The sequence below is a fragment of the Scyliorhinus torazame genome, chromosome 17 (assembly GCF_047496885.1).
Source record: "Scyliorhinus torazame isolate Kashiwa2021f chromosome 17, sScyTor2.1, whole genome shotgun sequence".
In the NCBI taxonomy this organism is placed as follows: domain Eukaryota; kingdom Metazoa; phylum Chordata; class Chondrichthyes; order Carcharhiniformes; family Scyliorhinidae; genus Scyliorhinus; species Scyliorhinus torazame.
In genome coordinates this window covers 50,457,371-50,482,372 of record NC_092723.1, presented here as the reverse complement: position 1 = coordinate 50,482,372, position 25,002 = coordinate 50,457,371, and the positions used below count along the sequence as shown (strand labels likewise).

At 51.6% G+C, this 25,002-nt stretch overlaps 1 protein-coding gene across 1 annotated transcript in view; it reads left to right on the top strand.

The window, feature by feature from the left end:
- LOC140393460 (troponin I, slow skeletal muscle-like) overlaps positions 1-25,002 on the top strand; it is a 390,668-nt gene that overhangs the window by 340,089 nt on the left and 25,577 nt on the right. Inside the window, exons 4-7 of the mRNA XM_072479792.1 lie at positions 8,626-8,784; positions 11,143-11,184; positions 13,266-13,397; positions 23,443-23,532. Coding sequence (XP_072335893.1) covers positions 8,626-8,784; positions 11,143-11,184; positions 13,266-13,397; positions 23,443-23,532 — 423 coding nt within the window. The remainder of the gene's footprint in view (positions 1-8,625; positions 8,785-11,142; positions 11,185-13,265; positions 13,398-23,442; positions 23,533-25,002) is intronic.

Sequence of the window (25,002 nt, the reverse complement as noted above, 5' to 3'; positions counted from 1 at the left end):
ATGTCCCTGACCATCCGGGGTTTCGATGGCCTCCAAGTCCCCTGACATGGTCATCACATCTGGGGCGTCATTCTCCGACCCCCCAGCGGGTCGGAGAATGGCCGTTGGCCGCCGTGAATCCCGCCCCCGCTGGTTGCTGAAGTCTCCGAAGAGAGAAAAGTCGGCGGGGCGTTAATGGCTCCGCTGACGTCGGAGAATGGCACGGGTCTGCGCAAGGCAGCCGGTTTTGGGCCTGCCGATATTCTCCCTTCCGGATGGGCCGAAGTCCCGTCGACGTGATGACCGGTCATCACGTCGACGTAAATCAAACCCCCTTTTCATCGGTGTGAACCTGTGCTCCAGGTTCACGCCGACCAGCGTGGAGGTGAGTGACGGCCTGGGGGGTTGGCCGCTGGGCAGGCGATGGCGTGGCCGCAGTCTGAATGTGTGGGGAGAGGTGTGTCTCGGGTTGTGTGTGTGTGTGTGCGGCGGGGGGGGTGGTTAGAGTGGGCTGGGCTCCGGGTGAGTGCCGGGAGGGGGGTCCGTGCCGGGGAGGAGGATGGGGGGTCCGTGCCGGGGAGGAGGTTGGGGTCAGTGCCGGGGAGGAGGATGGGAGGTTGGGGTCCGTGCCGGGGAGGGGGATGATGGGGGGGGTCCGTGCCGGGGAGGGGGATGGGGGGTCCGTGCCGGGGAGGGGGATGGGGGGGGGTCCGTGCCGGGGAGGAGGTTGGGGTCCGTGCCGGGGAGGGGGATGGGGAGGGGTCCGTGCCGGGGGTCCGTGCCGGGGAGGAGGATGGGGGGTCCGTGCCGGGGAGGGGGATGGGGGGGGGTCCGTGCCGGGGAGGAGGATGGGGGGGGGCCAGTGCCGGGGAGGAGGATGGGGGGTCCGTGCCGGGGAGGAAGATGGGGGGGCGGTTCCGTGCTGGGGAGGGGGATGGGGGGGGGGGTCCGTGCCGGGGAGGGGGATGGAGGGTCCGTGCCGGGGAGGGGGATGGGGGTCCCGTGCCGGGGAGGGGGATGGGGGGTCCGTGCCGGGGAGGAGGATGGGGGGGTCCGTGCCGGGGAGGGGGATGGGGGGTCCGTGCCGGGGAGGAGGATGGGAGGTTGGGGTCCGTGCCGGGGAGGGGGATAGGAGGGGGGTCCGTGCCGGGGAGGGAGATGGGGGGGTCCGTGCCGGGGAGGAGATTGGGGGGGGTCCGTGCCGGGGAGGAGGATGGGGGGTCCGTGACGGGGAGGGGGATGGGGGGGGCAAGTGAGTTGGTCCACCTGGCCAGGTGCCAGCCTCCAACAGTTGGACCCATGCGGTCCATGCCACCTGGCTGGGGGGAGGAGGGGGTATGGGCAATGATGACATGTCGTCGTTCCCACCCCCCCCCCACCAGGCCGTCATGTTTTCCGATCATCCAGCGATGTTGGCCGCCGTGGCGGCAGCCGCTAATGTCTATGTTGCCCTGGATGAGGAGGAGGAGGAGTAGCGTGCCAGAGAGGCAGGGCAGGCGGCAGCCGCCCAAGCTGGAGGGACACCTGACCAACAGGACGAGGAGGGGGAGGAGGACGTCGCGGCCCCACGGCAACGGAGGCACCCGAGGGCGCCCCGTGTGTACCAGCCCCGGCAGTCATACCAGGACCTCACGGACCGGGAATGCAGGTGGAGACTCCGGATGAGGCGGGAAACCGTGGCACACATCTGCCACCTGCTGGCACACCTGTCACCGCGTGGCACTGGCGGGGGACACGCTCTCCCCGTGTCTGTCAAGGTTACGGTTGCCTTGAACTTTTATGCAATGGGGTCATTCCAGGCACCGAGTGGGGACCTGTCCGGCATATCGCAGACATCGGTGCATCGGTGCATCCGGGCAGTGACAGATGCTCTATATGCCATGGCGCACCGCTACATCCGCTTCCCTGTGGACCGGGCCAGCCAAGATGCCCGGGCCGTGGGCTTCTCTGCCGTGGCCGGGTTCCCCATGGTCCAGGGCGCGATCGATGGGATGCACGTTGCCGTGCGGCCACCTGCAGATAACAGGGCCGTGTTCACCAATAGGAAGGGGACCTATTCGATGAACATACAGGTGGCCTGCGACCACCGCATGATGATCCTGCACGTCTGCGCCCGTTACCCAGGCAGTGTACACGACTCATACATGTTGTCGCGGTCATCCATCCCCGGCATGTACGAGGGACGCCATTCCCGGCTGAGGGGCTGGTTGCTGGGCGACAGGGGCTACCCATTGCGACCGTGGCTGATGACGCCTGTACGGAGGCCACGCAATGAGGCGGTGAACCGCTACAATGATGCCCATGTAGCGACAAGGGGAGTGATAGAGAGGTGCTTTGGCGTGCTGAAGATGCGTTTCAGGTGCCTGGACCTCTCTGGGGGCGCCCTCCAGTATCGGTCAGATAGGGCCGGCCGCATCATTGTGGTGTGCTGCGTCCTGCACAACATAGCCCAGCAGAGGGGCGATGTGCCGCAGGCAGAGGAGGGCAGAGTGGAGGAGCAGCAGGAAGAGGCGCAGTCCTCCCCAGATGAGGGGGATGGGGGCAATGGTCAGGGCAGATGGGCTAGACACAGGCGGGTGGCTGTCCACCGTTACCGGCTGGCCCAGCGGGCACGGGACAGACTGATAGCCGCCCGCCTCACTGACTAGATGGGCGTGGGAATCGGGTAGTATGGCCACAGACCGCACACCATGGCAACAGCCGACCACCCACACCCCCCACCCATCCACCCACCCAGCACCCTCACCCCCCTCCCCAACACCACCCACCCCACCCGCGTGCACCCCCCACCCCCCCCATTGCCGATCCACCTGCGGCACAACGGCTGGGCTCACACAGTTGCGGGTGGACGCGTGTCTATTGCAGGCCATGGAGGATGATGACAACCCGCCCTGCGGAGAGCTCCTGGCTCCACATCGTTGGACTATGTCTGACCCATGGCCACAGTACCACCATCCACCCGGACCATCCCTGCATGCGGCTGTGACACTGCAGCGCACGGTCCCGTCCTCTGCCCGGGGGGATGTTGATGGCGGCCCAGGGGGAAGGGGGCAGACTCACCTGGGGCTGAGGTAAGACCAGCCCTCACACACACACTTGCGCTCAACGTACATGACTCCCCCGCACGCTTTGGACAGAGCACAAAGGCAGCTTCGGTAGGTGTAACATTGACTTTAATAACCAAAGGAGTTCATGCACGTGCCCTAGCCCCTAAAACTCATCTGTGCCCTGCACCCGTGCCAACTTACTCAGTGTCTAATTGTTTGGCCTTACGGGCCCTTTGACTACGTCTACGTGGTTCCCCAGACGGTACAGCAGAACTGGAGGTGGACTCCTGTGATTCCTGCCCTCTGACACTGGGTCCCTTTGGCGGCCGTTTCCTGGGGCACCCTGGCCTAGATGGGCCAGGCTGCGGCTCGGGCGACTGGGATGGCGAGCTGCCAGCCTGTCCTGCCCGTTGCCCACCCGATGCACCTGGGACGGAAGGGGGGGAGTCCGAGGTGTCGCGGTGTTCCGCGACCTCCCCTACAGGGGGAGCCGGGACGGACCACACCACCTCCTCCTCCCTCGGGGTGCCCGATGGCCCCCAGGCCTCTACATGGGTGGGGGATGCGAACAGACTGGCCATCCGATGCCCCCCCGACATCTGGCGCTGCCGGTCCTGGAGGCCCGTGCTGGTATCGACAGAGGTCTGCAGGTTTGCAGCCATGGAGCCCAGGGGGTTGGCAAACCCTGTCTGTGACAGTGCGACGCCGGCTCGCACATGGCCACTGGCGCCGATGCCCTCAGCGATGGCCTGCAGAGACTGGGCCATGGCCTGCAGAGACTGGGCCATGGCCTGCTGAGACTGGGCTATGGTGTTGAGCGCCTCTGCCATTTGGCGCTGGCACTGGCTTTTGGCCTCCTGTGAGAGAGCAGCCATGTCCTGGGCCACAGACGCCGCCTGCACGGAAAGCCCCAGGCCTCGCAAACCGTTCCCCATGTCTGACACCGTCGCACCCATTGCCTCCACCGCGGACGCCACCCGTGCGGTGTCGGCCTGGGTGGCACGTGTGACCGGCACCACTTCCAGCTCCTGGACGTGGGTGGACTCCTCCACCTGCGACTGCAGCCGCCGCAAGCCGGCCGTCACCCTCTTCGCTCGTCTCCGGGTCGGTGGTTGCATCGGATCTATGTGTGGGTGTGGGAACTCCAGGAACCCGGGATCCATCTGGGCGGCAGATGTTCGCTTGGGCTGGGCTGCCCTCCAACCGCCCGGCCCCTCTGCTGCTCATACCTCCACCTGCTGTACCGGGATGGCTGTGTTGTGCGCACCACTGAGTGTACCAGACGCCACATCACTAAAGTGCCCAACCGAGGTGAGTGTTTCTGCGATGGTGGAGGGTGTTGGTGACAGCAGTGGCGTTGTGTCGTGCTCTTCGTCCCACTCTGAGTCCATGGCACTTTGGGGTGGGGGTTCGTCTCCACCCATCCACTCTGAGTCACTATCCGGTATTTTGTCATTTTGGGTAGTGCTGCCCCGGGTAGGGGTGTCCTGGGCAGTGCTGCCCCGGGTAGGGGTGTCCTGGGTAGGGGTGTCCTGGGTAGTGGTGTCCTGGGTAGTGGTGTCCTGGGTAGTGGTGTCTTGGCTCGGATGTGACGGGGGCCTGTGGCTGCCCCCCTCGTCGCTGGGTGGCACACGCCTGCCTCGTCGCTCCCGCACGTGACGGGGGTGTCGTCTCCCTGTTGCTCCAGGTCTCTCCGTCTCCCGTGGTGTGCGAGGGGCATCCTGCGGGCATCGCATTCCGGAGGGTCCGGGTCTCTCCGTCTCCCGTGGAGTGCGAGGGGCATCCTGCGGGCGTCGCATGCCGGAGGGTCCGGGTCTCTCCGTCTCCCATGGCCTCCGAGGGGCATCCTGCGGGCGGTCTGCATCTGCGGGGATGGGTGCCTCGACGTTTGCTCCTGCGATACACAATGAAGCATGCATGGTTAGACACGCAGGCAGTGATCAGGTGATATAGGGGAGGGGGGATATGGGGGAGGGGGGATATGGGGACGGGCTGTCGGTTGCTCACTTGCTAGTACGCCCCCGACCTCTGCATCAGCAACCTCCCGGTCGTCAGGTCCGCCAGCCAGTTCCAGGGCCCTTTCCTCGTGTTTGGTCAGTGGCTTCTCATCAGCGGGGCCTCCTCCAGTCCTCACATGCTCCCTATTGTTGTGTGCGCGCTTCTCCTGTAGGGGGGGGGGGGGGGGTGGGTGGGGGTGGTGGCAGGGGTAAAAGGCAACAGTGTTAGACAGGTATATGAATGCACGCCATCGGTTGCGCGTGCATTGCAGAGGTTAAGGTTAGGGCTGGATTCACTTGGGGATATGGTGGATATGGGGGAGGGAGGGATATGGGGAGGGGGGATATGGGGGATATGGGGGAGGGGGGATATGGGGGATATGGGGGAGGGGGGATATGGGGAGGGGGGATATGGGGGAGGGGAGATATGGGGCAGGGGGGGATATGGGGGAGGGGTGATGTGGGGGAGGGGGGGATATGGGGGAGGGGGATATGGGGGAGGGTGGTTATGGGGATATGGGAGGGGGGATATGGGGAGGGAGGGATATGGGGGGTTTATAGGGGAGGGGGATATGGGGAGGCGGGATATGGGGGAGGGGGGATATGGGGAGGGGGGATATGGGGGAGGGGGGATATGGGGGAGGGGGTGATATGGGGGAGGGGGGATATGGGGGATATGGGGGAGGCTCACCCTGCCTGCTCTGACGAGGTCATTCACCTGCTTGTGGCACTGGGTGCCTGTCCGTGGTGTCAGGGCCGCAGCGGTGACGACCTCTGCCACCTCCCTCCACAGACGCCGGCTGTGGCGTGGGGCAACTCTGCGGCCGTGCCCGGGATACAGGGCATCCCTCCTCTGCTCCACTGCGCCCAGGAGCGCCTCCACATCCCGTGACTGGAACCTCGGGGCTGAGCGGCGGCCAGCCATCCAGTCGGGTGTTCCGGTCGGGTGTTCCGGTCGGGTGGGGGGGAGCAGCGCGGCCTTATGAGCCGTCACGCCGCGCGGCGGTGTGTGCCGCTGCACGGCGTGAACCACGTGCGCAAGCGCGAATCCCGTCACGTCGCTGCTAGCTCATTTCGGGCCAGAGACTTTTGACCCATTTTTCCGACGTGACGCAAGTCGGATTTGCACCGTTTTTTGCGCCGATCGGCGGACTTTGCGCCGCTAACGGAGAATTTCGCCCCTGGTCTTCGTTTTTGGAGACCATTAGTGATTTCCGCTGGCTTCACGTTGGCTTAAAGTTGAATCTAAATATGTTAATGAAGATTTAAACATGCTAATCTGTTTCATGCCCTCGCTGGGTGTGAACCAGATTATGCTGCCACCTGGGGGCGGGGAGAATTTCAAAATGAATTTTCCTCGGCGCAAATTACATTATGGCCCACTTGCAAGAGTCTCTGGCCAGAATGTGAGTTGTATTTCTAATTGTGCTAGCATCTACTGATTTTTGTGGGAAAGAACTCTTTGTGTGCAGAATTAGTTTTCTAAAAATAAATTTAGAGTACCCAATTCATTTTTTTCCAATTAAGGGGCAATTTAGCGTACCCAATCCACCTAGCCTGCACATCTTTTGGGTTGTGGGGGCGAAACCCACGCAAACACGGGGAGAATGTGCAGACTCCACACGGACAGTGACCCAGAGCCGGGATCGAACCTGGGACCTTGGCGCCATGAGGCAGCAGGGCTAACCCACTGCGCCACCGTGCTGCCCTCAGAATTAGTTTTCAATCTCTTTCCTGAACAGCCTGGCATTGTGTTCCTTGTCGTAGTGCCCTTAGCACTGGGAAAGCCTTTTTCTCTATCTACCCCATCGAATTCCAAAGCCTAAAAGCCACAATCAGGTCGCCCTTTATCCTTCTGTATTCCAGGAGTTCTGGCAACATTCTGATGAATTTGCACTGCAGTCGTCCCAATATATCCGTAAATACCTTACGATTGATAGGCTGTTCACCAGAACTGGCAATTTAAAACAAATTCATTCTTTCATGTGATGTGGGCGTCACGAGAAGCCCAGCATTTGCTGCCCATCTTTAAATGCCCTTGAACAGAGTGGCTCGAAAGGCAATCTCAGAGAGAAGTTCGGAGTAAACCACTTTGCTGCGTGTTTGGAATCGTGTGCAGGTCAGACCAGGGTCGGGATTACAGATTTCTTCCCTAAAAGGCATTCGTGCACCAGATGGGTTTTATGACAATGGATGGCAGTTTAATGGTCACCATTACTGAGACTAGCTTCCAATTCCAGATTGTATTAACTAATCAAATATATATTCTACCAGCTGCCATGGTGGGATTTGAACCCATATTCGCAGAGCATTAGCCCGGGTCTCTGGGTTACCAGCCCAGTGATATTGACACTGTGCCTCCTTCTACCACCTCTATTCGTCAGGTTAAAACCCAGGTTTTGGTATAACTGGATCCGCTGAAGTGAGAGTATCTGTATTGGTGTATGGTGAAAGCTCAGATGGGGTCAATCTCTGAGGTTCCAATCTGCAAGAAGAGGACAAACTACTGCTTTCCATGTGAAGGCCCTGCTAAGAGAAAAAAGTAGCTTTCGTACTGGCAGGATATGAATGTTGCCATTTAAGGATTGCGATGATGATCATAAATCACTTGGTTCTGAATAGTCTATCACATGTGGGTCGCTGATGTTTAGTTCTGTCACCAGGTCGCTTTGTGATCTAAATCTCTTGATTTCTTGACCAGAGATGCCAAGATGCTACAGATCTCTAGTCTGTGTTTCTTCCTCGCAGTTGTCAGATATGAGACCTGCAACGCATCACCTCCAATCTTTCTCCCTAACGTTTGTATGCTCTGCTCATAAAATGGGTAAATGCACAGGCCTATGCGTGACTTTGTGGATGGAAGTAGCGCAATTGGTGATGATGACTGCAGGGAGAGGCGTCTCATTGCATAAAGAGCAGGATGAGCGACAATGACGACAGATAAATGGGAATGGGAAGCAATGCATAGAAAGAGAATGATGAGTGTACTGGCTGGTTTGTTGGGTGTGAAGGGTGGTATAATGGAATAAGCTTAGCAAGGTGTGGATGTGGGGAGGAAGTGATGCATACAACAGGGTGTAGGTGAATGTGTATCAATCTACACCTTTTCTACCCTGGTTAGGTCATTGAAAATACTTCCTGGACTGAATTCAGATCAAGCTAAAGTGCAACATGCTGATTAGCAAAAACAATTTTCGCTGGAGACTCTCCAGTGGACTTTGGTACCTGCTAACTTTCAAATATTTCAGTCAAAATGATTTAATTGTCTCCCAGGTGAAATTTTGTTAGGTTCCATCTCTTATTGTGCAGAATTTAACATTTCAATTCTGTCACAGATTGCTATCCACTGATAAAGATGATGCTGTGTTTATGTATCTGTAGATAATTAGTAAGGAGTCTTACGCATCTCAATTTGGATTTTTTTTTGGTGTTGCAGACACACCAATGACATTTACTCCTTATCTAAAATGAAAAGTTCGAAACCATATAAAGTAATCTCAGGTTTCAGTCCTGTGTCAGTGTTTATTTTCAGACATCAACATACAATTACCAGCGAAGCAGCAAACTAGCTAGGTCTTAAAATATTTCTGTCTTTCCTCCAGCTTAAAACTCTACCGTCAGAATGCCTGAACCTGCGTAAGTATGATGAATTTTGCAACAAAAATACGATAATATCATTAAGAAAGATTCTAACCTTTATTGTCTTCAGTGTGGTAAAATTCACTTGCTTTTTTGTTTATTTTTGTTCCTGCAGCAGAGAGGTAAGAAAAGCTTACTTCTTTCGAAATGTTTGCGTTCATTTAATCCTTTCCTTTCTCCCAGTTTGTCGCTAACTCGCAACTTATTACCGATCTGCCTCATATAGTCTGAAAAACATTTCCAAGATTCAAGAAAATAATAACGTATGTCTAATCGACATGAATGAAAAATAACAACATGAAGCCACTCCTTCTAATGCTACCCTTTTGTGCACCAATCGCGATTTACTGAATGAACGGTGTGGAATTTCTGACGGCTGAATAAAGAAAATAATGACAGCAATGTTGAAAAGAAATGACTGACAATTTACATAGTGATGGAAGGCAGACTTTCTAAAGTCAGCCTGTAGATTAATTTCCAAACGCTGTCAAAAAGTGATCTTAATTTTTTTTGCTGTGGACAGTAACAATTACTCAGCTTACTGCAACCTTTGGTGTGACAAAGATTGTGTTCATGTCAGAAATTATTGTATAACAGTTGTTAGCAGTGAGATTTATTGAAGCAGAATGATACCATTGCTCTGGCATCTGTACTGGTAACTAGGGAGGCAAAGGGTGGCATGGTGGTGCAGTGGTGGTTAGCACTGCTGCCTCACGGCGTCGAGAAAACGAGTTTGATCCTGGCCTCAGGTCACTGTTCGTGTCGAGTTTGTACATTCTCCCTGTGTCTATGCGGGACTCACCCCCACAAGTCAAAGATGTGCAGGGTAGGTGGATTGGACAAGCTCAATTGCCCCTTCATTGGGGAAAAAAGAATTGTGCACTTTAAATTTATAAATAAATAAATAAATCGAAAACTAGGGAGGCAAGTCCCTCCTGAGTGACTAACGCACAGCTTTTTATTATGCCAAGATTGAATGTATGATAATTTCATAAAGGATAATCCTCTTCTCCTTTTAAAAGAAAAGTGACTATAAAGCCAGCAATATTTTCAATTGTGGCATCTACTTGTGTTCCCTCTTGACCAATGCCTTGTTTGTAAATATAATTCACAATTCCTCACACTTCAGTCAAAATCAGAGATATATCAAGTATATTCTGACACGGCCTGAAACGAAGTCTAGTCTGTGTTATTTGCATCAGAACCAATGAAAATAATTTGTCCAATTACAAAAATAGATTATGCTGACAGAAGTAATTTTAATTTCCATTGCCTGTGGACTGGTATGATTTGGTACAAAGAATAAAACAAATGTAAGGCCCAATGATTTAAATACCAAATTACATTAGTCATCTAAGCAATGTGAATCTGATTTTTTTTGTTCTTGAATACTCAAGAATCAAAAGCTAATGATCATCAAGAGAACATTTCCAGAAATTGTATATCCTGTTGGATTGTGCAAGTCCGCGATTCTCATGGGCAGCTTTTGTCATTTAAGAGTTACATGTTCACCAAAGAGGCAACAGTAAGGTGCCACAATTGTAGGACTATCGTTTATAATATTTTTCAGCGTTGAGGTCCCAGGTTCGATCCCAGCTCTGGGTCACTGTCCGTGTGGACTTTGCACATTCTCCCCGTGTTTGCGTGAGTTTCACCCCCACAACCCAAAAGATGTGCAGGGTAGGCGAATTGGCCATGCTAAATTACCCCTTAATTTGAAAAAATGAATTGGGTACTCTAAATTTATAAATTTTTAAAAAAGAATATTTTTCAGTCCAGAATTTGAGGCCTACTTCAGTATCAGAGAGGTGAATGCAATTGTGTACTCTGGTAAACAGGAGCTGGATTTATATTGGTTCCATTTTAGTTCAGATTCCAGGGAATTCAAATTGTTATCCCAGAAGCAGGCCATGAGATCTGAATTTGCTGGAATAAGGGAGATGGAGGCAGTGTTGTAAAAACTGGGAACATATTTACTGATGCCAGTTTCCCAGAATCTGAACAATAACAGCACCAGAATAAAAACAGTTTCAATCTTCAAAAGCAGTGCCATCTAGAGGTGCGGCCAGTACTGAGTGCTAACTTTGTGCTCATTTGTCTATTACATTTTTGCGACAATATTACTCCAGCAATTTGCCATTCTGAAAACGTGCAGCCAGTTTCTGCCAACTAGAAAGGTGAGTCTTTTCATCAAACAGGTCAAGGATGAAAGAAAGAAGGCAAAGAGAAGAAAAAATATTGAAAGATAAGAAAACAAGTGCAAAATAAAAGAAGCAAGTGGGAAAACGTAATGATAAAAACATTTTCAAAAAAGGATGTAAAGAAGGTAAAGTTACAAACAAACATTGCAAATACATTTTGGCTGATGAGAATTACAAGGGAACATAGTGATAGAGTTTCAGGGAGTCTGATGAGAATGTGGGAACCATGACGAACATCAGGCCGAACAATAGATTAACCACATATTAATGTTTCTGCAGAGGAAGTCAAAGATCTCAGCATCCCGCAAGCTCCTGCTTAAGGTAAACGTTTGGAATTTATGATTTATTTTATTCAACTTCAGCTGTACCTCCGCAATTCTCAATGTCTGCTTGCCTTTGATTAAGTTCCATCAGCAAAGTTATTTCCAGAGTCCACAGAATGAGATTCTCCACAGTGACATCATTTTCCACACTCTGATAGGCCAAAAGGTTTTGTGAATAGAGTGGAATGAGATGAAGCACTGTCAGGGATCTCTCACTGAAACCCTTCCACACCTTCTCTGGGAAATGCTTTGTTATCTCAAATGCTCCATCTAGTGACCATTCTGAGAACTGATGAAGGCCATCAGCATTAAAAAAGATATCAGTCCCAGGTATCTCTGGAACTTGAGCCTCAAGATCTGGCAGTGCCAATAAGCCATCGAGTCTAAGGTAGAACATAACTTCCGCCTGTCTTAAGGTAGTGGTGGTGATCCCATGGTAAAATTCAGAGACAGCCAATCTGCTTGGAGACTGAAATATCTGGAATAAATACAATGCATTACTATCCCAGATGAGACCCCAATAGTGGCTAGGATGCTAGACCAAAACCCTAATATTTTAGTTTATTTTGGAATGGTGGGTGGAAATAATGATTCGCTCCAGGAGTGATTGCATGAAAAAAATAGGGATTTGGTATTCTAAAACAAACTTTGTTATGAATGTAAATATTAAACTCTTTAACTTCACCCCTGAAAAGAACAGCTTACAATTACCCTTTAAATAATCCCACTCAGTTTCCCATTAACTAACAAGAAACAAAACCTACAACTCTCAATCCATCTTAAAATCAGCATGGCACAGGGTAATACTTGTTTCACAGAACGGGTTTCTGGCTCCTGTTAGAACTCCTTCAGACTGTCTGAATATCTTCAATTAGTTGTTTCAACTGGGTTGTTCCAGCTTCTTCCTTGTCTCCAGAGAAGACTGCTCTACCTTAACTATTATTACTCTTTTTTCAACCTATCCTACTGGGAGAGAAGCTGCCTTTATAGAATTTACAATGCAGAAGGAGGTCATTTGGCCCATCAAGTCGGCACCAACCCTTGGAAAGAGCATCCTATCCCCGTAACACAGTAACCCCACCTATCCTTTTTGGACACTAAGGGAAATTTAGCATGGCCAATCCACCTAACCTGGACATCTTTGGACTGTGGGAGGAAACCGGAGTACCCGGAGGAAACCCACGCCGACTGGTCAATTTCACCTCCTGGCTCCTACAAATCTACCAGGCCCTGCAAAACAGGAACCTTAAAAAAAAAACACACTACAGCCCCAGGCTTTCAACCCTTAAATTGCCCAATACCTAGAATCCAATATTCCTAAAATTCTCCATTCGTCACAGGTGCCAAATAGTGCACAGATGGTTAGTCTGCAACTGGTCCATGAAGGGAGAGGGTGAATAATACCTGGTGGAATGGGATGGGGTCAGCAGATGTTCGGAATGGTGGTGGAGAGTACCACATTGGAGGAGTCAGAAAACACCGGAAGGAGAGATGGAGACCCAACAGGATATAAAACCTGTTTCTGCTTAAAGGAACAGTGACAGTGGCAGCAGTAAAGGGAACAGGCTAATGAGTAACAAGGATGGCAGCCATGTTAAAGAAGTGAGCCGCAAATTTCAGGATCTACATGTCCTCATAATAGAGGTAGGGATCAGTAGTGATGGGCTATTTGGGGCTAGTGGATGAACAGCTGCCGAGAGTGTGGCGCTCACTTTATACAGAGAGGTATCGGTGGCAGTGAGAGTTGCTTCCTTGTATTCCAGCACTCCCTTGGCATGCAGGCAGACATCTAAAGACTCCCCCAATGCAATCAAGGTAAGCTTACTCCAGAGATTGTATTGATGGAATCAGAGCAGAAAGTCACATTTATCGCTGACTGTCCAGAGGTCAGTCCTTGTTTCTTAGGTCTCACATCACACTCTTTTAGAACCTTAACCTAAGCCAGCTGTAAATGGTGGAATCTCAGTCTGACTCTCATTGTCTTTGTGTTAAGTTATGTCAATACGTGTAATTATTAAAATAAGAATTTAATTTTGAGGGCATGGCAAGAATTGAACAAATTTACAATTTTTTCTCCAGAGTTTGCTGCTGGCCAAAGCAACGGAAGAATTAGCCCAAGAACGAACGGAGAAAGGTGAAGAAAAAGAAAGATTTCTTGGCGAGCGAGTCCCACCTGTAAGAATCCCTGGTCTGTCCTTTGCTCAGCTGCAGGTAACTATTTACCACTGTAATACATATACTTTATTCTTTTATTATAAAACATGTTATTCATTGTGGTAGTCACCACTGTTGTATTATATATATGGGTATTATGGTACAGCCCCTGTACTACAGGTACGGGGGTAGATCCCTGCCTGCTGGCTCCACCCAGGAGGCGGAGTATAAATATATGTGCTCTCCGAACAGCAGCCATTTTGTGAGTTGCTGTAGGAGGCCACACATCTCTGTGTAATAAAGCCTCGATCACATTCTACTCTCGTCTCGTCGTAATTGATAGTGCATCAATTTATTACACAGAGATGTTTCAGAGATGGACCTACGCATCAAGCCGGATCGCCTGCAGCTGCATTCTCAAGCAGACAACGCCAAAAAGGACTTCCAACATTGGCTAGCTTGCTTTGAAGCATACATCGGGTCTGCACCAGACCCAATCTCAGAAGCACAGAAGCTTACAGGTGGCTGAGCTCCAACGTTTACCCTCGTCCAGGACGCGCCTACTAACGCAGAGGCCATGGCGCAACTGAAGGAGAGTTACACTCAGCAAACCAACAAGATCTACGCCAGGTACCTCCTATCCACGCGGCACCAACTTCCCGGTGAGTCTGTGGAAGATTTGTGCCCTGCTCGCCCTGGTGAGAGACTGTGACTGCCAGGCCGTTTCGGCCACTGAACATTCGAACCTGCTAATGAGAGATGCGTTCGTTACAGGCATAGGGTCTGACTACATCTGCCAGCGCCTCTTAGAAGGGGCCACACTTGACCTTGCGGTGACCAAGAAACTAGTGCTCTCGCTCACGGTCGCCTCACGCAATGTACAGGCTTATGCCCCCGACCGCACGCACGGCCCACCCCCCCTATGCATCGTGGACACCGCCAGCGGCCACCTCATCATGGACCCCATCAGCGACCACCCTCAACCAACCCCACGCCTGCGCCGCGCGGCAGCCAACCAACCCCGGTGGGACCCAAGTGCTACTTCTGTGGACAAACAAACCACCCCCGGCAGCGCTGCCCGGCGTGGAGCGCGCTCTGCAAGGCCTGTGGCAAGAAGGGACATTTCGCTGCAGTGTGCCAGGCCCACTCAATCGCCGCTATTGTCCTGGCATCCCCCACGTGTGGCCAGTAGGCGCCGCCATCTTCCTCTCCGCAGACCACCTGCGGCCCGTGGGCACCGCCATCTTACTCCACTCACAACACGTGCAGCCTGTGGGCGCCGCCATCTTGTTTGCCTCAGAACCAATGGGCACCGCCATCTTGCCTGCCTCAGGACACATGCTGCCCGAGGGCACCGCCATCTTGCCTGCCCCAGGACACGTGCAGGCCATGGGCGCCGCCATCTTACCCGCTTCAGGACCCCTGCCCATCGGGCACTTCATTGGGCCACGCATTGCCTGCAACCGCCGACGACCAGTCGCGTCTCACCTCGGTCATGATTGACCAGTCTCGACCGCCCAACCTCGCGACCGCTTCGACAAAGGTGAAGGTCGACGGGCACGAGATATCCTGCCTTCTGGACTCCGGGAGCACTGAGAGCTTCATCCACCCCGATACGGGAGCTGCTCCCTCGCGGTACACCCCGCTAACCAAAGAATCTCCCTGGCCTCCGGATCCCACTCTGTGGCGATCCGGGGGTACTGCATCGCCACCCTCACCGTCCAGGGCGTAGAGTTCAGCGGCTTCCGGCTCCACATCCTCCCCAACCTCTGCGCTGACTCGCTACTCGGCCTGGACTTCCAGTGCAACCTCCAGAGCCCAACCCTGAAATTTGGCGGGCCCCTACCACCCCTTACTGTTTGCGGCCTCGCGACCTTGAAGGTCGACCCGCCTTCCCTGTTTGCAAACCTGATCCCGGATTGCAAACCCGTTGCCACCAGGAGCAGACAGTACAGCGCCCAGGACAGGACCTTCATCAGGTCTGAGGTCCAGTGGCTGCTGCGGGAAGGTATCATCGAGACCAGCAACAGCCCCTGGAGAGCCCAAGTGGTAGTGGTGAAAACCGGGGAGAAAAACAGGATGGTCGTTGACTACAGTCAGACCATCAATCGGTACACGCAGCTCGACGCGTGCCCCCTCCCATGCATATCTGATATGGTCAATCAGATTGCACAGTATCGGGTCTTCTCGACCGTGGACCTGAAATCTGCCTACCACCAGTTCCCCATCCGTAAGGTGGACCGCCCATACACTGCGTTTGAAGCAGATAGCCGCCTTTACCATTTCCTTAGGGTTCCCTTCGGCATCACCAACAGGGTCTCGGTCTTCCAACGGGAGATGATTGACCAGTACGGGCTGCGGGCCACTTTCCCGTACCTGGACAACGTCACCATCTGCGGCCACGACCAGCAGGACCATGACGCTAACCTTTCCAAATTTCTCCACACCGCCACACTCCTCAACCTAACTTACAACAAGGAGAAGTGTGTGTTCAGCATGAACCGATTAGCCATCCTCGGCTCTGTGGTTCAGAACGGAGTTCTAGGGCCCGGCCCAGATCGCATGCGCCCCCTCATGGGACTCCCCCTCCCCCACTGCCCCAAGGCCCTCAAACGATGCCTGGGGTTCTTTTCATATTACGTCCAGTGTGTCCCAAACTATGCAGACAAACCCCTCCCACTCATTTAATCCACCGCTTTCCCACTGACGGCCAAAGCTCAGCAGGCCTTCAACCGTATCAAGGCCGACATCGCCAAGGCCGCGATGCACGCGGTCGACGAGATGCTCCCCTTCCAAGTCGAGAGCGATGCATCAGACGTCACTCTGGCCGCCACCCTCAACCAGGCAAGCAGGCCCGTGGCATTCTTTTCCCGCACCCTCCATGCCTCCGAAATTCAGCACTCCTCCGTCGAAAAGGAGGCCCAAGCGATCGTTGAAACTGTGCGACATTGGAGGCATTACCTGGCCGGCAGGAGATTCACTCTCCTCACTGACCAACGGTCGATTGCCTTCATGATTAACAACACACAGCGGGGTAAGATCAAAAATGATAAAATCTTGAGGTGGAGGATCGAGCTCTCCACCTACAATTACGAGATTTTGTATTGCCCCGGATAGCTCAACGAGCCCCCCAATGCCCTGTCCCGAGGTACATGTGCCAGCGCACAAGTGGACCGACTCCGGACCCTGCACGACGATCTCTGTCACCCGGGAGTCACCCGCTTTTAACACTTCATTAAGACCCGCAATCTGCCCTACTCCTTCGAGGAAGTCAGGGCGATCACCAGAGACTGCCAGGTCTGCGCGGAGTGTAAACCGCACTTCTACCGGCCAGACCGTGCGTGCCTGGTGAAGGCCTCCCGCCCCTTTGAATACCTCAGCATGGACTTCAAAGGGCCCTCCCTTCCACCGACCACAACACGTGCTTTCTTAATGTGGTCGATGAGTATTCCCGATTCCCCTTCGCCATCCCATGCCCCGATATGACGCCTGCCACCATCATCAAAGCCCTCAACACCATCTTCGCTCTGTTTGGTTTCCCCGCCTATGCCCACAGCGACCGGGGATCCTCATTTATGAGCGAGGAGCTGCGCCAGTACCTGCTCAACAGGGGCATTGCATCGAGCAGGACGACCAGTGACAACCCCAAGGGAAACGGGCAGGTGGAGCGGGAGAATGGGGTGGTCTGGAGGGCCGTCCAGCTGGCCCTACAGTCCAGAAATCTCCCGGCCTCCCGCTGGCAGGAGGTCCTCCCCAACGCACTTCACTCCATTCGGTCACTCCGAATTCAGCACTTAGTGTTCTCCCTATTCTAGCCTCTTCCACACCTCCAAAATCCTCCATCTCTGCACAAATGTCTATACCTTCAGCAGTCTAGGTCCGAAGCTCAGGAATTCCCTCCCTGAACTTCTCCAGCTTCCTCTCCCCCTTTAAGGTGCTGCTTGAACCATATCACTTTGATGAAGCTTTCATCACTTGTCCTAGGGATTGGATTTTACGCCCCACCAAGCTTGGAGGTGAAGATGGGCAAGCACTAAAAATCATGTGCCAGTTTTGTGGCTCCATTTTGGTGGAGCAGGATGGGGATGCCACAGGGCTAACCTGCCCATCTGCAGCTGGTAGCAGGACAATTTCAGTAAAGATCACTGAAGGCCAATTAATGGATGCCGACTGGTATTTTCTGGTTGGCCTTCAGGGCCCCACAGGTGTCAGCGGCCAGTTTAACTGCATACAGGACCAACGGACAGCCAGATCCAACCCCAAGCCATGGAAAAGATCAAACATGGCGAAGGAATTGAACGCCTTCATGGAACAGATGGGGGGCAGTGGACCCATGCAGATTCACATGCCCACGGGTGAACGTGTTCTCAGGACTCGACCGAATGCGGGTCCTACAGGCCCATCTCACCACTCAACATAGACGCAAAGATCCTGGCGGGGTGAGGGGGTGGGGGGGAAGCAAAGAGCCTAAGGATCCAAAAGAAGGTTTTACAAAGGAGAAGAAATGTGGGAGGCCTGGCCCTTCTGAACCTACTGTTCTACCACTAGGCGGACACCGCAGAAAGAGTACGGGGATGGGTTAAGGAACCGGGAGCAAAGTGGGTGAAGATGGAAGAGAGTTCCTGCACAGGAATATCCCACCGAGCCCTAGCCACAGCCGCTCCCACCTCCACCCCTCCCGCCCGGCCAAGTACTCCAGGAGAGGAGTGGTAGTAGCCAAGTAGCCATGCTTCAGACGTGGAACCAAATGAGGAAACACTTCAGCCTAACCGAAATGTCCACCATGGCCCCCATCTGCAACAACCACAGATTCAATTCCACAATAATGGATGCCACCTTCAAAAGGTAGAGTCAGGACGAGGGGACTCTGATGGTTAGGGACAGGTACATAGATGATAGAGTCGTGAACAAGAGGAAACAACCTGAGAGACTTTCAGGCCAAAAACTTCCTCCGCAAGGAGGACGCACCACCAGATGCCACGACATTCGTTAATGGAATAACAGCTGGACATTGGCGACCTAGGGAAGGGAAACTGTGCAGACATGCACAGGTGACTGTTGGAGGAGGTAAGTTCCCCCCTTAATGAGAGAAGGAAAAACTGGGAGGAGGAACTAGGCATACAGATAGCAGGATGACTTGGGATCGAATCACTGCACAGGGTGAACTTCCCCTCCACGTGGGCAGGGCTGAGCCTATTGCAGGGAGCACCTAACCAGAACTCAAATCAATGGGCCCTTTCCTGAAGTGGAGGACAAATGTGAGTAGTGCCAGGGAGGCCCAGCCATCCACACCCACATGTTCTGGGCATCCCCCAGACTTGTCAGATACTGGACGATCATTTTTGAGGCCATATCCAGCATTGTGGGAGTCAGCGAGCGTGGAGCAGTCTTCGGGGTATGAGATCAGCCAGAACTTTTCATGGGGAGGGTTCCGACGCCCTAGCCTTTGCCTTCGATCGCCCGCCAGAGAGTCCTGATTGGCAGCACCACCCAAGGCTGCAGACTGGCTGTCCGACCTGGCGGAAATTACCAAGCTAGGGAAAATAAAATTTGGCATCCGTGGGCTGGGAAAAGATTTCCACAGGACGAGGAAGCAGTTCACCAGCTCATTTCAAAACCTGTTTGTAGCCAGCAACCAGTAGATTAGGGGAGGGTAGGGGGATGGGGGGGGGGGGGGGGGGGGGGGGGTGGGGGAGAGGGAGGAGGGGACACGGGTGAGCCAAAGGACAGAGAGGAAAAGGAAAGGGCTAGAAGGGAGGGGGTGCAAGGGAGAGGAAGAGGGTGGGGCAGAGGAAGGGGGAGGGAGCGAAGACATGCAAAAAGAATGTGAGGGACAAGCAGGGGGGACAATGCCACAGGGGACTTGCCCAAGAGCAAACTAAGGCCCAAACCAAATTGTAAATAGACGGTTGTAAATACGTGCTTTGGCCAGATTGGGGAATGGACAATATGGCATGTCGACTAAAGGGGTGTCATAGCCACAGTTGTAGTGAAGACACTTGCGTGTAAATACACGTGTTGGTTCTTTGGTGTGGTTTTGGAATTTGTCATTTATAAATTGTTGAATATAAAATATGAAAACCCAATACAAACATTTTTTAAAAAGAAGCTAAAAACTTCATGTGGAAATGTCTTGAACGACAACTAGTATGTGGGTTAAGAAGCGAAGCTATCCAAAAAAGGCTCTTAACATAAAACAACTTAAACCTGAAGAAAGCTTTTGATGTCACAATTGTGGTGATGTGCATGTACACATAAATGTATATAGCTGCATATCAATGCATGAAACTATCGGTATGGCCTCCGGCCAGCGGGTGGCGTCAGACATCCATCACATGATTGGAGTGACCCGCCAGTTAATAGTAGAACATGCAACAGGATAGTCGCACTTAGAGTTGCTCCCGAGGAATTCGAGTAACTTAGGCAGTACAGTAATCTGTTAGTTATGTTTCCACGTGTTTGATAATAAATCATCCTTCCCGTTAAATGCCCTGGCCGAGATTCTCCGGGTCGGAGAATTGCCGGGAGAACGCGAGAATCGTTCCACACCGCCACAACGGCGGCCCGCCGTTTCTCGGGCGCCGTTTCTCGGGCGCCCGTGGGATCGCCGCCACGCTGGTCGATTCTCCGGGCCTCAATGGGCCAAGTGCCCGCCGAGTTTGGCCGAGCCCTGCCGGCATGGGTTACGTATGGTCCCACCCAGCGGGACCTCGGAGTTCTGGTTGCGGGGGCCGTCCTGGTGGGGGGCAGGGGGATCCGACACCGGGGGGCCTCCATGGTGGCCTGGCCCGCGATCGGGGCCTACCAATCGGAGGGCGGGCTAGTTCTGTGGGGGGTCTATGTTCCTCCGCACCGGTCCCCTGTAGGGCTCCACGATATTGCCGGGGCCGGCGCGGAGACGAGAACCCACGCGCATGCGGGACTTGTGCCGGCCGCGGTGCGCATGCGCGGACTCGCGCTGGGCATGGCACACATGCGCGGACTCGCCTCGGTCATGGCGTGCCAGCTTTGGAGCAGCGGACAACGCTCCTCTGCCATACTAGCCCCCGAGGAAGGGGTGGATACCTGCCTCTTGAGGCCCATTGACGCTGGAGTGGCTCGCGCCGCTTTTCACACCGACGTCAGAACTTGGCCGCGGGATTGGAGAATCCCGGCCCCTATGTTTTGTGTGTATCATTGCAACAGTGGGACCACAGAACACAACAACAATCTCAATGGAATTAGCAGCTAAAGAAGTCTAACAGTTAAGTTTGTGCACTGGAATCCATAAAATGTTGGCTGAGACACGAACACACACACACATTAGAAATTGCCACCAATCTGCAAACGTTGGGAATGCAGCAGCAGGCTGCTATCTAGATGATTTATTATCAAACATGTGGAAAGATAACTAACAGTTTACTGTACAGACTAAGTTTTTTAAATTTATTTTTTTTAAATAAATTTAGAGTATCCAATTTTTTTTTCCAATTAAGGAGCAATTTAGCTTGACCAATCCACCTAACCTGCTCATCTTTGGATTGTGCGGGTGAGACCCACAGAGAAATGGGGAGAATGTGCAATCTCCACACAGACAGTGACCCAGGGCTGGGATCAAACCTGGGATCTCAGCGCCGTGAGGCAGCAGTCTTACCACTGCGTTACCGTGCCTCCCATTTGTACAGACTAAGTTACTCAAATTCCTCGGACGTTACTATAGTGCGACTATCCTGCTGTGCATCCTACTCCCAACTGGCGGGTCACTCCAGCCACGTGATAGATGTCTGACGCCATCAGCTGGCTGGAGGTCAGTTACACGCACAAGATAGTTCCTGGAAAGAATGAAGAAAAGCATTTTCAAATTTTAGATGCTACTACACTCCAGTCCAGAGACTGAAGAGCACAGAAGGAAAAATGTGAATTCTTTAATTCTTCTATTGAATACCTGAGGCATGTCATAGACGCAAAGAGATTGCACACACCCCCTTCAAAAGGAAAAGCCATAACTGAGGCACGTGCACCTCAAAACATAATCATCTTTTAAACATTAAACTATTATGGAAGGTTTGTTCCTAATCTTGCAACTATTCTCAAGCCTTTAAGTAACATATTATGTCAAAACAGGAAATGGAAATGGGTAGATCAGTGCGAGAAGGCCTTCATACAAACTAAAGTAGCATGACTAAAGTCAGAAGTCCTGACACACTTTGATCTGCAGTTACCCTTGTAACTGGCTTGTGACTCATCACCTTATGGGGTGGGAGCAGTGGTTTCTCACATAATACCCAATGGTGAAGAGACGACAATAACGTTTGCATCACGGTCAAAGCAGAAATGAACTATGCACAGATACAGAAGTAAGCTCCCGGTATCATTTTTGGAATCATACCCATACCTCTTTGGAAAATTTACTTTTCTAATGGATCATCAACAATTGACAAATGATACTTGAGTCGCACACCAATATTCCATCTCCATAAGCGAGCCGGATGTGTTGTCAGCACAAACATGTACGATATAATATTGTCAATCAAATCCCCCATGGTTACGCTGATAGATTCTCTAGATTACCTTCACTGAACATCACTGAATAGTTTGAGTGGTAATATTTTTTATTTCAAAGAAGTAGATAACGCTCCTGTAACCGCAGGACAAATTAAGAAGTATACCAGAAAGAATCCACCACTATCAGAAGTTATTGACATGGTACATTGTGGCAAGGCTGCAGGAGCAAACCTGGAGTTGAAGGCATATGTTACCCGAAGACTTGAACTACATGTACAGGCTGGTTGGCTCCTCTGGGGAATGAGCGTCATCCTTCTGCCATTGTTAAGTAAACTTGTCCTAAACCAGCTTCACGAAGATGATTGTAAGATAGTAATGATGAAGGAGATAGCTGGAAGCTATTTTTAGTGTCCAGGGCTCAATAATGAAATCGAGGAGAAGGCAGGCTAGTGTTCAGCTTGTGCAAAGGTTCGAAACCTGCTGCCACTAGCGCCATTACACCCATAGGAATGATCAGAAGGATCTCGGCAGGGTGGCACGGTGGTGCAGTGGTTAGCACTGCTGCCTCGCGGCGCTGAGAACACGGGTTCAATCTCGGCCCCAGGTCACTATCCGTGTGGAATTTGCTCATTTTCCCATGTCTGCATGGGTTTCACCCCCACAACCCAAAGATGTGTAGGGTAGGTGGATTGGCCACTCCAAATTGCCTCTTAATTGGAAATGTTTAAAAAAAGAATGGCCATGGCAAAGAGTTCATGTAGATTATGCCAGACCATTTGAAGGATGGATATCCTTCATCATGGTAGATGTCCACTCAAAATAGTTGGAACAAGATCACTTTAAGAGTCCGAACACGTGACGTAATGACAATGTCATTGGCTGTTTACGCGGGCAAATGTGCAGTTATCCTAACAGCCTGCAGAGTAAAAACCTTCCACTAAAGCTCTTGTTTGTTTGTACCTTTGTGGCCTTCAAGCCTATCCTTTAAAAATACCACAATAAAGGTCCAAGATTTGATTTAGCAAGTTGTTGCAGTGCATCCAACATATGGTGCACACCCCTGCCCCCATCGGTCAGTGAAGATGGGAGTGAATGCTCAAGGTGATGGATAGGGTGTCAAGCAAGCAGGTTGTTTTGTCTTTAATGGTGTCACGCTTCTTTTGTGTTGTTGGAGCTGCACTCATCCAGGAAATGGTGGATAAACTTTGGGGAATAAGGAGTTGTTTGTTTCATTGATATTTAAAGTGATATTTTTGATCAGAGATACAACATAGGCGAGATTCAAAGACACAAATGGTTTACCAGAATTCATATGCAGAATGTTTTGTATTTTCAATGTTCCTTCAAAAGTATTGTTTAAGAACATGGATCACCATTTTGACAATTACTGGACAAGCCACAGATTGAATACAGTTTACATCACAAAGGTCATCAAATGGTTTATTTATCCAATGAGCAATTTTCACACAAAAATTGGGACTTTTTGGTACAAGCAAAAACAATCAATTAAAAACTGAATTAAAAGGAAAATGGGATTTGTTAAACATTTAATGACTTTTAATGCATTTACTTATTACATTTTGTAACAAAAACAAATTTGCCATCTTCAAAACTTAAGGAACTCTGCCAGGAACTCCATGAGAAGGTCAACGTAGTGGATGAGGAACGATATGATATTGAAGCCAAAGTGATACACAATACGAGAGAGGTATGTATTCAAAAGATGTGTTAGCTTCTTCAATCAAACAGAGCACGTTGAATGGAGTTGCCCTTTCAACTCCCCCTTTCACCATCATCCCTCACATGGACAACCAGCGCATCACTGCTACCACCTCTGTGGCTAAGATATGTTATCCTATTAAAGGTGGCTGGATGTTGGCATCCATACTCTTCATGGACATAGGGTCTGTATGGACTGATTCAATTGTTATGATTGAAATTCAGGGAAAGTGCTTCTCAATCCATTAAAGGCATCCCTAAAATGCCCTGTGACATCAAGTCATAAATACTAGAGCTGAACTCCTCCATTTGAACTATTATTGTGGACTACATACACAGCCCAAGTTATAGCACCTCGGTCTCTCTAATGATCATTTTCTTTTTTTAAAAATAAATTTAGCGTACCCAATTCATTTTTTTCCAACTAAGGGGCAATTTACGTGGCCAATCCACCTACCCTGCACATCTTTGGGTTGTGGGGGAGAAACCCACGCAAAGACGGGGAGAATGTGCAAACTCCACACGGACAGTGACGCAGAGCCGGGATCGAACCTGGGACCTTGGCGCCGTGAGGCAACAGGGCTAACCCACTGCGCCACCGTGCTGCCCTTTGATGATCATTTTCAACAATAGCCCCTGGGATTCAGTATCACTGTCTGGGTGAGCGGAGCTTGGAGATGATGGAAATCTGCAATACAAACTCTCCACAGCTGTTGCTTACATTAATCTCTGTGGATGCTCATTTGTAACATGTGACTCACCAGGTGAAAATCCAATGACGACCCACCAAAGTGCTCAAATCTGTGCTGGTACATGGTAAACATGTGTCCTCCAATGATACATCCTCAAAACCCAAATCTGCTTCTCTGAGGAGTTATCGTCCATAAGGTCCACAGCTATACTGTGCATCATGTGACATGCCTAGAGCATCGGAGGGACACAAATGAGTTAGTAATGGCAGTGTAAAAATGTTGACATTTAATAGAATTAAGATGGCTGTGTTTCACTCAGTGCAAAAATCTGGTCAACATGGCTAAGTTTTGTATGAGATATTGAATGTTGTCTTATGCAACTGCAGAGTCCCAGTCTCCCCATCTCTGATGGTCAGGAACACAGATACATGCCACTGATATCTGTCAACTATTCCTCAGCAGATGTGGCTGCACAATCTGTGGTGCCACCTTTAACCCTCTCCCTCTCTCTTGTATTTTGTGCTTACTCCTCCTGCAACGCCTATGAGTGTCTGTAGCTATGTGTTCACTCAATGGATGCAATGCATTCAGTGAGAGTGGCTACCAGGCAGATGCATCGTGATTGCCACTGGCATACAATTGAGGAAAAGTGTTTACAATCAGGTGATCGTACTCCGATGGCATCACACCGAATAAGCATATGAGGTGAGTGGCAGTGGTGAATTAATAAATGGGTACAGGAGGAAGTGCATAGACAATAAATGATG